This window comes from Harpia harpyja, chromosome 11, assembly GCF_026419915.1.
Source record: "Harpia harpyja isolate bHarHar1 chromosome 11, bHarHar1 primary haplotype, whole genome shotgun sequence".
NCBI classification, from domain to species: domain Eukaryota; kingdom Metazoa; phylum Chordata; class Aves; order Accipitriformes; family Accipitridae; genus Harpia; species Harpia harpyja.
The window spans coordinates 27,645,976-27,658,227 of NC_068950.1; the positions used below are offsets into that span (position 1 = coordinate 27,645,976).

At 64.8% G+C, this 12,252-nt stretch overlaps 1 protein-coding gene across 2 annotated transcripts; it reads left to right on the forward strand.

The window, feature by feature from the left end:
- Positions 1–3,154: 3,154 nt before the first annotated feature.
- Positions 3,155–6,862, forward strand: BARHL2 (BarH like homeobox 2). 2 transcript variants are annotated; one of them, XM_052801326.1, is made up of 4 exons: positions 3,340–3,650; positions 3,846–4,035; positions 5,352–5,577; positions 6,054–6,862. In XM_052801326.1, exons 1-4 carry the CDS (start codon positions 3,456–3,458, stop codon positions 6,364–6,366), a joined length of 924 nt encoding a protein of 307 aa, XP_052657286.1. In that variant the 5' UTR covers positions 3,340–3,455; the 3' UTR covers positions 6,367–6,862. The 2 variants fall into 2 exon arrangements, with proteins under 2 accessions (XP_052657287.1, XP_052657286.1); XM_052801327.1 differs by having other exon boundaries at positions 3,155–4,035.
- The last annotated feature ends 5,390 nt before the right edge of the window (positions 6,863–12,252 follow it).

Genomic DNA, 12,252 nt, shown 5'->3' on the forward strand with positions numbered 1-12,252 from the left:
GGCGCGGCGGGGCTGGCCGGGGACGAGCGGGCTGTGGCCGCGCTCGCTCCGCGCCCGGCTCCGCGCCGCTCCGCGCCGTTTTGTTCCCGCTGGGAAACGTTCTGTAGCGTCTCTTGCAACGGCCCCAATTACTCCGAGGTACAATATATCTTCGCCTGGATTAGACGGCGAGTCTGTTGGCACAGTGTAAATGTCAAGCAGCAGCTTTTAATAAAGGGATGTTCAGACTGTTAAATTTCACAGTACAACGGGCTCGGCCCCTCCCGGCCCCCTCCGCCCCCTCCTCGCTCCTCGCTGCGAGGCTGCCACTGAGCCAACACGACTGCGCACCAAAATCCGAGTGGGGAGAAACCCACCCCGGGGCCGGGATGCCGCGCCCTGCCAGCCCCGACTGCTTTGCGGAGGGACCCCCGGAGCCCCGCACCCCGCTCCTCGGGGTCCCCCTCGGTGGGGCGGGGGCTTCCCGTCGGGGGCCGAGGCGGCAGTTGCAGCTCCGTACCAGCCCCTTCCCGGCTCCCTGGGGCCGGAGCCCGCTGGCCGGAGCTCGGGGCCGGTCCGTGGTGCCTCGGCCGGGGCCGCTCCCCCGGGCAGGGACCGGCTGGCGAGCCGGCACCCCCCGGCCCGGCACATGATGCCCCGGCCCGGCCGCTCGCTGCCCCCAGCCTCCATCGGGCCATTGATTAGCGCTCAAAGTGCCGCTCTAATTAGCTGCCTGCTAATTAACGAGCGGGGGCCCGTCCGACTCCTCTGAGTGGCACCTTCGCTCATCGCTTTGATTCGGCTATTGCTGATTTATTGGGGGGGGGGGTGTGTGTGCTCCGTGGCTTTGCCCGCAGTCAGACGGGTGGGATGAGATGGGAAAGGGGGGTCACCCAGCCAGGGGCTGCGGTGACACGGGGCTGCAGCTGTCCCGCATCCAGCCGCGGCCTCAACAAGTGGAAGGGGAGTCCCGCTGCCCTCCGCGCCCGCGGAACGTGCCCGTAGGAGGTGGAAGGCCTTTTGCGTGCGTTGCTCCCGCCGGTGGAGCAGGAGAGGCCGAGGCGGTCGGCGCTGCGGGCGGCGGCGAGGCCCGGCCGGGAGCGGAGCGGCTGCCCCGGCCGGGCCTCGCCGCCGCCTTCCCCCAGAATATTTCTGCACAATGGAGTCGAGGATTAAAAAATAGGAGGAAGGAAATGAAAGGTGTTCACTCTTCAGGAACATGACTTTAAGCCCTAAATCCCGATGTATTGTGAGTTAAAGGATTATGCTGGTGTAACATATTACCCCGGATCCCGCATTCCCCTAGGGATAATTAGGACATACTTTTGGTAAATTGCGAACCAAGACGGCAGGATAAACACGGCCGCCACGGGCTGCTTCCCTGCTGCAGGAAACCTGCCTGTGCGTTTGCAGGTATATAAATATTTTTTTCCCTTTCTCCCGTTCTTTCGTTTTGCTCCTCAGTTTTCCCCCTTCTTCTTCTGTCCCCGTTTCCTCTCCTTGTTCCTTCAAGCGCCCCGATCTGTAGGGACGTGCTGCCAGGAGGTCACCCCGCCGTGCCGCCAACCCCGCTCGCACGGGGCCTCCGCGCTGCCTCCGGCCCCGTCCGCGCCGGGCGCCCGTCGGGGACAACGGGGGCGGCCGCCACCGCCGCCCAGCGGACACGGGCGGCCCTGCACCTCTTCCACGCCCGCCGCCTCCGCTCCCTCACCGGCCTCCGGGCGCAGCACTGGCGCCTAAAGCCCCGGGGCAAACAGTACGCCGGGCTGCCCTCCGGCTGCTCGCGGGGCGGCGATGCGGGGCCGTCGGGGCGGAGCGGGGGATGCTCGGTAGCAGCGGCCTGCCCGTGAGCAGGGTTTCCCGCCGTCGAAAATCTTCTTCCGAAGTGCGGGAGTGGGGCCAGGACCTGCTCCGCCGCGGTGCCCAGCGAGGGCCGGTGCGCTTCGGGTGTGACACCGGTGAATCCCAGGGAAGGCCCGGCGGTTTTAAGCAGCGAGGGCCCAGAAGCTCCTCGGCTCCCCCCACGAGGGAAGGCCGGCCCCAAGCCGTCGGAAGCGAGGCCGAAGGCCGCGGCACTCTCCCCATCGGCACCTCTCCTGTCGCGGCGCGGCTGCTCATCCCGCACCGCTGCCCCGGGGCTGCGGCGTCTCACGTCGGGCCCAACCGCCCGCAACGAGTTACCGGCTCGTCGCGGCCCCCCGCGCCCCCTCTGCTCCCCATGCCCTCCCCGCACCCCACCACAGCTCTGAGCGGGACGGTTTCTCCGGGAAACGAACCGCGGGGGGACACGGGGGGGACGGGGTAGGGCGCACCCGCGCAACCACCGCACCCGCGCAGCTCTGCGCAGGGTCGGGCGGGGCACTCCCGGTACGGGGCAGGCAGAACGAGGAGGGGGTGAGAAGGGACCCTCGTGTCCTTGCTCTCCCGTTCCTCGCCCCAGGCTGGCGGCGGTCTCCCATCACCGCGGAAGCCGTTGCGTGCGGGGCCGGTGTGCCAGCGGCCCCACGCCTAAGGCATCACCTAGTGCCGTGGTTGAACGCCAGCCCCCGAAAAATCTCCCTTGAGCTCATCCTGCCCTGCGGCCCCACTGCTCCGCCCCGTCTTCCTGCGACCCCGAGATTTGGGGCCGCGGCTGCTGTTTCCGGGGCTGGTCGGGTCGCGGGGCCGCTGGAGGCCGGGAGGGGAGACGTCGGGGTGGGCTTGGTAGGGGCCTGGAAATGGTAATTCGTACTAAAATATAACTCGGGGAACTCTAAATCATTCATTACCACCTTTATAATTACTCCGCTAATTAGGTTGACACACCACTTCATCAGGATTAATACGACGTCTTGTCACTGGCACTTCCCATTACTCTGACATTCAACCAGGGAACCGTCCCGGCAACACCGGATGATGCTCTCCGGGGGATACGATCCGGCGGACGGGGAACCGCCGCCCGACGGGGCGGCGGGGACGGGCGCGGGAAGGGGGGGGGGGGGCCGCGCCTCCGGCGCGCCCCCCCTTCCCGCGCCCGTCCCCGCCGCCTCCGCCGCTCATTGGCTGCGGCCCGCTCTGCGTCAGCTCCCGCTCGGCCTTCCGCCAATGGGGGCGGGCAGCGGCGGCGGCAAAAGCCCGGGTTTATAATAAACGGCGGGGGGGGACGGGGGGGGACGCGGCGGCCGTGACGTCACGGGGGGAGTCGCCGCCGCCGAGAGGAGCTCGGTGGGCACGGGCGGGCGCGCCGCAGTGGCCGGTGTCCGCCCCGCTCCGCTCCGCGCCCGCAACTTCCCGCAACAAAGTTGGGCAGCGGAGAGGCGGCCCGGCGGCGATGCGGTGCTCGGCGGGGGCCCCGCGTTAGTGGCGCCCGCGCCGCCGGTGCGCGGGTTGGGGTAACCCGCTTCCCCCCCTCGACCCCCTCCCCCCTTCCCCTCCACCCCTGGCGCGACCCCCGCGGCCGCCCGCGGGGATGCGGGCGCGGCGCTAAGCGGTCCGCTATGGAGGGGCCGAGTGGGTCCAGCTTCGGGATAGACACGATCCTGTCGGGCGGCAGCACCGGCAGCCCCGGAGTCATGAACGGAGACTTTCGCCCCCACGGCGACGGCCGGCCGGCGGATTTTAGGAGCCAGGCCACGCCGTCCCCCTGCTCGGAGATCGACACGGTGGGGACGGCGCCCTCGTCGCCCATCTCGGTGAGCATGGAGCACCCCGAGCCGCACCTGGGGGTGGCGGAGAGCCTCCCGCCGCCGCCGCACCACCTCCACCTCGGCCCGCACCCGCCGCCGCCGCCGCCGAGTTTGCAGCCGTCGCCCCCGCAGCCGCCGCCGCCCCAGCTGGGCTCGGCCAGCTCCGGCCCCAGGACTTCCACCTCTTCTTTTTTAATTAAGGACATTTTGGGCGACAGCAAACCTCTGGCGGCGTGTGCACCTTACAGTACCAGCGTCCCCTCTCCCCATCACACCCCCAAGCAGGAGGGCAGCGCGGCCCCGGAGAGCTTCAGGCCCAAACTCGAGCAGGAGGACGGCAAAGCCAAGCTCGACAAGCGCGACGACACGCAGGGCGACATCAAATGCCACGGTGAGTACGGCCCGGCCCGGCCCCGCACCGCCTCGGCCGCCGTTAAAACCGGGGCCGCGGCGCTCGGCCGCGGCGGTGAAACGAAAATCGGGGGGAAGTCTGCGGTAGGAGCGCTCCGCTCTGCCGGGGCTTGTCGGTGGTCCTCGCTATCGCGGGTTTAAAAGATCGGTAGGAAATGAAAGCGCTTTTTTTCCCCTCTCTGTCGGCCTTTCCTCCTCTTTTTTATTTAACTTCCCTGTTTTTAAGGAAATAGCCGGAGCAGTGGGATCGCGCTGGAAACCAGAATGTATTTATTTTTAATGCAAATGCGCATAAATGATTCTCCGGCTTTCTAAGAACCAGCGGCTCAGATGCACTTACTGCCTTCAGCCTTTTCATTTTTGCTCATTCAATCTAAAATAAAAATAAGGGAAAAAATCCCACTTCCCCGACAGCCAATTCCAAGTAAACGAAAAAACTTTTAATTAAAAATAAAGCAATAAAAAAACCCCAAACCAATCACCGCGATAGGCAGCAGAAGGTTGGAGGGCTTTGTGCGTTTTGCAAAACACCCGGGTTTTCTCCGCGCCGGGCTAGGAAGGTTATTTCTCCGTCCTTTATTCTTTTTTTAATTACGGATTTCGTGCTGATGGGAAAGCCCCCCGCGTGCGGGGTTCGTAAATGAAAATAGCGATGTATGCGTGGGGAAAGGAAGGGGAAGGAAGGAAAAGAGTGAGCAAAGGCGAGGCAGGGAGAGGGGCTATATTCCATGCGGTGCCGGCGGAGCTGCCCTTCCTCGCAGGCAGCCCAGTTCAGCCGAGAGGCGACAGGATGCATTTTTCTAATTTTGCCCCACTGAGGTATTTTCGCCAGGCTGAAGAGCAGCGAGACGCCCGGGTGTGCCGCTCATTTGGCTCTTTTAGCATTAGCATAAGAGTGCCCAAACCAGATGTACAGTCTGGTCTGGCCATTTTTGCGCGCACCGACCTCCCCAGTGGGTCAATTAGGGAGATTATTGTTCTTCCTGCGGGGAAGATCAAGGAGCGCCACAAACCCGGGCCCGAGCGGAGCCGGATTGACGTACCGATTTCCCGGGGTTTCGGGCCGGGGGGGAGAGGGCGAGGAAATAACGAAAGCCCTGTAGCCGGCAAGCGGAGAGTGGAAATCCCGCCGTCCCCGGGACGGGCTCGCCGCCGCCGCCTCCCGCCGTATCTGACCGTCTCCCCCATGCCCCGGAGGGGCCCCCGGGGAGGGGGCGGCGGGGCCCGGTAGCCGCGGCGGGGCGGGCGGCGAGCCGGTGTCCCGCCGGCCCTCACCGCGCCTCGGCTCGCTCGCAGGGACAAAGGAGGAGGGCGACCGGGAGATCAGCAGCAGCCGGGACAGCCCGCCGGTGCGGGCCAAGAAGCCGCGGAAGGCGCGGACCGCCTTCTCCGACCACCAGCTCAACCAGCTGGAGCGCAGCTTCGAGCGGCAGAAGTACCTGAGCGTGCAGGACCGTATGGACCTGGCCGCCGCCCTCAACCTCACCGACACACAGGTGAAAACCTGGTACCAGAACCGGAGGTAAGGTGGCCCCCAGCGGGGCAGCGGCCCAGGGGCTCCCCGGAGAGCCGGAGGGGGGGGGCGGGCGGGCGCCCGGGGCGAGGCGGGGAGCGCCCGGCGGCTGCCCCGCGCCCTCCCCGGCGGTGGGCTGGGGGGTCCGGCCCCTGTCACCGCTGCCGTAATTTTCTGTCTCATTACATACGGTTGCAGCCACCCTAATTCTGTCGCAAACCATTAGTGTCAGGGCGCTGCGATCTAACCGTGCGCCGTGGTTATTAATTTGGCCAGAGTCGCCGCGTGCATGGGTCGGGGGGTCGGGGGGAGCTGGGCCCGGCTGGGGGGTCGCGCCGTGCGCGGGCCCGCAGGGCCGGGGCGCCGGTGGCGCGGGGCCGTGCCTGGGAGGGGAGGGGGCTCGCCGCCCGCGGAGCCCCGCGGAGCCGGGCCGGGTGCCCCGTCGCGGCGCCCGCCCTGCAGCCGCCTCTTGTTCCCCCCGGCAGGACGAAGTGGAAGCGGCAGACGGCGGTGGGCCTGGAGCTGCTGGCCGAGGCCGGGAACTACTCGGCCCTGCAGAGGATGTTCCCCTCGCCCTATTTCTACCACCCCAGCCTGCTGGGCAGCATGGACAGCACGACGGCGGCCGCGGCGGCCGCGGCCATGTACAGCAGCATGTACCGGACTCCCCCCGCGCCGCACCCCCAGCTCCAGCGGCCGCTGGTGCCGCGGGTGCTGATCCACGGGCTGGGGCCCGGCGGGCAGCCGGCCCTCAATCCCCTGGCCAACCCCATGCCCGGCACCCCGCACCCCCGGTGAAGCGGCACCGCGGTCCCCGCAACGAGCCCTTCCCCTCCCCGTCCCCAAACAAGCCCCAGCACCGCAGAGGAGGAAGCGAGGGGAAGCCGAGGGGCAGGAGCTTCTGCAGGCAGCCACCGGCCACCGAGGGAGGCGATCAGTCAGAGCAGGGACTCTTGAACCGTGAACCCAGAGCCGAGCCCGTAAGTGAAACGACCACACGCGGGGGAAGGCGGGCAGAGCCGCGGGGCGACCCGCCGACCTCGGCTCCTGCGAGGCAGGACTTGGAGCTCGGAGAGAGAGAGGGACGGAGGGGGAGGAGGAGGAGGAGGAGAGGGAAAGGGAGCCCGAGCCCGAGCCCGCCGGAGAGACTAACGGCTGCGGAGGACGGAGGGAATGAGAGCGCCTCGACCCCCGCCCGGCAGAGAAGACCGGGGGAACGGAGAACTTTGCACTGATTTTTCTCATGACCTTTTTTTTTTTCTTATTGAAAAGTGGCATGCTCCCTAATGCGAACAGAATTGTACAGACCGAGTGCTGAGTGCTATATCATATTTATTATATGTCGTCCAAAAAAAGGAAAAAAAATTTCACTTCTATACGTTAGTTTAAAACGAACGAACGTGATTCTCCCCTCTCCCTTTTCATGTCTTTTTGGATTCAGTAAAATAAATGCTTAGATGACAAAATATAGATTTTTTTGTGACTGAAAAATTACAGGGAAAAAACCAACAACAACGAAAAGAAATAAACTTTATCTTTTTTTAACAAACGTGGAAATTCAAGGTAGCTAATTTTCCCCGTGACGAGAATGCAAGAAATTCGGAGTAGAAAAGGCAAATGCCACTTTTTTTTTTAATTTTTAATTTTAGGCTCGTTGTTTCATAACCGGCGCTATTTTTCCCTATCTGTATTTTAAAGGGAAAACAAATCCCCGCGCAGGTGTCGTGCCCCTCACCGTTATTTTAAGCACCTGGGCAGGGCGGTGGTAGGTTTCCCGGGAAGGCGGCAGGGAGAGGCTGTGGCGCAGCGGGCGGCCCGGGTCTGCTCCCGTCCCCGGGGGCGGGCGCGGCGGGGCCGTGCCGGCCTTGGGGCGACGGGCCTGGCCGGGCAGCTGTCTCCGCACCGAGCCGGGGCAAGTAACGAGGGGAAAGAGGCACGGAGAGAAGGGGGGTCTCGGCGGACACGGAGCCCCCGAGCCCCGCCGGCCTTTGATTTTTGTTGCTGCCCCCCCGCCCCCTTCCCCTGGCAGGCAGCTTCCCTCCCAAGAGCCTCTCTTCCCCCGGCCGCCGGGTCCCGCGGGGGCAGAGGGGGCGCGGGTCGGGGCTGGGGGCTGTGACCCTCCACTGGGCTCCGGGGACGGCTTTGGCCCCAGCCTTTGGAGGTGAGCACCCCCCTGCGAAATTAGAAAGTTATACAGCAATTACCTATAAAACATTCATAAAGTCCAGTATCATCCTCTCCTCTGAGGGTTTGGCTTCTTTTTTTTTTTTTTTCCCTCTCTGTTTTTGCTCGTGGGTTCCTTTCTTTTGAGATAGAAGGAAAAAAAAAAACCAAAGCCGAAAAAAGAAAAAGAGAAGCCTCCGGGCACGTTTATTTGGGCTTTACTAATTAGCGAGCGGCTTGCTGATTTCTCTGCTAATAAATTCGCGTTAAAACCATATTGACCTCTGCCTTGATCTAACAAAAGGGGAGCGGGTCGGGAACGCCCACCTCGTTTTCTGCCCGTGTTGCAGCGGTCGCTGTCTATTCCCCCGCGCCTCCGCCGTGGCCCCCAAATTACCCCCGGCAGGAACGACCCGGGAGCGGGGCCCCGAGTGGCCAGAGCCGCCCGCCCCGCCTCGCCTCGCCGCCGAGGTTTTCCGGGGAAACGCATCCTATCCGGGCTGGGGAAGGAGGTAGGAAATTTAGGCTCGGTTAAGGCCCTTTCCTGAGTCTAAACAACGGATCCTGGGCCGCTTTCTCCCCAAAGGAGGCGACCCAGCGGGAAAAGCTGGTCTCAGCTCGTTGTTCTTCCCGATGGCTAAATCGGGGCTCGGTTTTGACTGCACAAACTCGCTGAAAAGTAGTGAGAATAAGGAAGGAAAGTTCATGCAAAATAGATGAGTGTCCCCCAGCTCTCCCCTCCCGAGCAGGGCCGGCCCGGGGCCGCGGGGTGCCCGCCTGGGCAGGGGCAGGGGGCTCCCGGGCCTTTGGGACCGCGGCCGGCAGGGGCTTGCAAGGCAGGAGAGCGAGCGAGCAGAGGGGAGCGCGGCTGGGCTGGGGTCTTGCCGGTGCCATGTCGGCCGGTGTCTAAAGCAGGGTCTGCCGGGGGAGGGGGGCGAGGAACCGCGACCTCCCCTGAAAGGTATTTCTAGACCCAACTGGAAAGTGCGTGTGAGCGGGAGGAGGTTTGGAGCAGGAATCGCTCCCTTTCACTCCCCCTTTCCCCATTTGGCAAGCGGGGCTGGAAACGTAAGCCCTCCTTCATTTGTCCCGCTCCCCGTTTGCACGGGGAAGGAGCCGACCCGGGGACAGACTGCCCCTGGGACTGACCGGCCGGGTCACCCTCGCAGGAAAGGACTCCGTTGCTTGTTTAAAAAACCCCGGCACAGGGGCACGCATTTCAGCGCGCTGCGGCAGGACAAAGAGCCGGGCGACGGGCCGGGCTGCCCGGGGCCGCCTCCCCGCCGCCTGGCCCAGCGCGGGGCACGGCGCAGGACCGGGCACCGCTCGCCGTTCGCCGCCGTTGGCGGCCGTGCCTTTCCGGCCGCGCCGTTCGGGTTGTGTCCCCTTTCCTCCCCCAGACGGCTGTTTTCGCCGCGGCCGCCCCCCAGGCTTGGTGCCGAGCTGCTGAATTCTTGCAGTCCCGGTCCCTCTCCAGCCTCCGCCCTCGCCCGGGCCAGGACGTGCTCTCGGCCCTGGAAGTGGATGTGAACAAATAAACAAACCCATCTGTTGCCAGATGAACGGGCGCGCTCAGCCTTAAACGGCGGGAAATACCGGCACCCGCCGGAAAAGACCTGGCTGTTGCTGCGCTGAGCGTGGAAACAAACCGTGAGGTTGTAGAGGAGCGGCGTCTAAGCGAGGGGACGCGGTAGCCCGCGGGGTAGCCGGGGGTGTTTGCTCTCTCCCCGCACCAGGCAACGGCCCGCAAGGAGCCCCCCCCTCCCCAGCGCCTGGGGACGCGTGCGTCCAGCCGGGCGGCTGCGGCCCCGCCCGCCCTCAGCACCACGGACAGCTCCGGCGGCGCCGGCTGGCCCGGCCCGGGACCCCCGGCACCCCGCACCCGCTGCGCCGGGACCGCCTCGTCCCGCCCCCGCCCGAGCTTCCTGCCTTGCTCCGGGCGGGACAGCGCAGCCCGGGGCTCCGGCAGGCAGGGCTCGGCCGGGCAGCAAGGGGAGCCTTCCGTCCGCGGGGACTTCGCGGCCTCCCTTCGCCGGCGCTTGCCGGCAGGCGGTGATGAAGACGGAGGAGGCTGAGACGGGCTCCCGCAGCCGAGGCACCGCCTGGCTCGTCTCTCCGCCACCCACCGCCCGGGAGAAAGCCCCAGTCTTGGGTCGGGCCCTTAGCAGCCCGGGCCCGGCCCTGAGAGCACGGAGCGGGGGCTGCGTCCCGAGGGCTTTGTCCCCGGTGTTTGGGTGTTGCCCCCGCTCCAGCCGGTGGGGCGGAAAGCGGGACAGGGCTGCTCCGCTCCCGCCCGTCTCGCTCCGGATTGACACCGGCGCGGCCGCGGTGGGACGCGGGAGCCCCTTTGGTCGCCCTGTCCCCGGTTCCCCTTTGGTTTGTTTCTGCCGGGTCGTGGCTATGTGTTTTGCAGGTGGGCACGACACGGGAGGCTCCTTCGGGGAACTCCTGCTACGCTCAGGCAGGCTTTGGCCGCTCGTTGCAGCCTCCGGCTCCTGGCTGAGCCCCCCCCGGCAGCAGAGCCGCGGGTAGGCTGCTCCGCTGCTCTTGGCTGAGGGGCTCTCTTGCGGGATGCAGCAGCAGGATCATGTTTAATTACTCCCCCCTCCCGGGGGATTAGCTTGGCCATCATTAGAGCAGAAAGTGAGAAGAGGGACTTCGCTGGGCTGGGAGTCAGGGATGAGCATTGTCTTTGCCGCTCCCAGGGTGCTTGCCCTGGCGTCGGGGTGGCAGCTGGGTGCTCCGGCAGCTGAATCCGCTCTCCCAGCCGGGCAAGCGAGTCCGGCTCAGCCCCTGGGAGCCAGCGAGCAGCACCGAGCGGAGGTCCCGGCCGTGCCGGTTACCCCGGTTGCGTTTACACGGACCAACGCAGCCCGCGTGTAACGTCGTCTCAGCGCTCCGGCGCTGCCTATCGCTCCTACAGCTTTTAGTGTTTCTTGTGCGGGTGGGCTTTTAACTTTTGTTATTTTCTCCCTTTCCAGAGTTTATCTGCCTCCAAATTCACGCGACGCTTCTGTGCGAATGCACGCTGTAAATCGCCCTAAGTCCTTATCGCAGCCCACTCGAATAACTCGGCACCAGCCCAGGGCGTGGAGTGGGTGCAGCCAGGCTGAGCTCACCTGTGGAAAGGGTAACCCCCTTCATAATGTTAGAAATATCCCCAGGCCAGGGGTGGCGGGGATGGGCGGCGAATAACCGTTTCAGGTTGGAATTACACGGCTTTTTCACCCCCTCTGTTCCGTCCTGCTGCTAAGCCCACGTCTCCCGCCGCTGACACCACCGGGTTGCGTCCCCAGTAGCCGCTTTATCGTGGAGCCCCGTTTGCGAGGAAAGGGGGGGCACAGCAAACCTGACCTGCCGGGACGGCCCTGCGCTCTCGTCCCGCGGGCGGAGCCGCCTGCTCTATTTCGGTGACAGCATCGAAATGACCCCCGCGGTCCCTGGCGAGGGACAGCTGATGGGGCCGGAGACCCCCCGGGACGGGCACGGGGCGAGGGGCGGGCGGGCGGCCCCCAAAGGTGCCGCTCCCCCGTGCCCCCGTTTCGCGAAAAAGCCCCCGAACTTCATTCCTCCCTTGGGCTGCTCCCGCCGTCGAAGGGGCCGTGGGGCAGCCGCAGCCAGTGCCTGTCTCTGCGTATTTCCAGCCGGAGAGCAGGTCCGGCGGAGCGCCCGTCACATTAAAACTCCGTTTCCATATTCATATGCCCTATTTTTCACAAGCCGCTTCTATTAATGGAAGCGCACAAACGCCGGTCCTCAAAATTAGCGGATTTCAAAGGAACCCAAGTGAGGCGCTTTGCGCCGCCAGCGATGGATGGGGGACGCGCCGGGCCCCCCGGGGCTCCCCCGCCACCGCCGCGCCTGCCCCGGCGGGGAGCCGCGCTCTGCCGGGGGCGCAGCCGCCGGCTCCGTCGCGGCGGCTCCCGGCCTCCCCCCCGCTGCCCCGGGCCGTGTCCCGCGGGACCGGCGCTCCGGCGGGGCGGGCGGGCGGCAGCCCCGCTCCCCTCCTTCCCTGCCTCCCTCCCGGCCCGGGCACGCAAAAGTTGTCGAGGCTGTCGCGTTCCCTTGTCTCTGGGAGCCCACGTAGGGCGCTTTAATTGCCACATTTTCAAACCGAGGTAATGGTGGGGATGTCTTAGTAATTACCTTAATGAGATAACACCTTTCCTTCCGTGAACCTACTCATTATCACGCTTCTTGTTCAAATTCCAACTACAAAGAGCTATACTTGTAAAAAAGAAAAAAAAAAAAGGTGGAGGGGGAGAGCTTTGAAATTTGTTGGAGGTCTCGTACCCTTAAAACAAGCACCTTACATGGATCTTTAGCGTACGAAGAGAGAACCGTACCCGGTTCCGGGAAAGGTTGGCTAGAAGTAAACTAAACATCTGGGGTACCCCTTAATTATTCTTGGTTGGCTTCTTTAGCTTGACCTATAGGGATGCGAGGGTGTCAAAGTGATGAATTTTAAGATGTTGGGCTGTGAAGACGTGCAGCTGCAAGACTGATGGATTTAGGAAGGGA

What these genes read in the sequence shown, in the direction of transcription:
- BARHL2 (XM_052801327.1), top strand. Translation starts at nt 3,456, where the DNA reads ATGGAGGGGCCGAGTGGGTCCAGCTTCGGGATAGACACGATCCTGTCG. An exon ending in GGGCGACATCAAATGCCACG is followed by an intron (nt 4,036 to 5,351) that starts GTGAGTACGGCC and finishes GCTCGCTCGCAG; the next exon opens with GGACAAAGGAGGAGGGCGAC. An exon ending in ACCTGGTACCAGAACCGGAG is followed by an intron (nt 5,578 to 6,053) that starts GTAAGGTGGCCC and finishes TCCCCCCGGCAG; the next exon opens with GACGAAGTGGAAGCGGCAGA.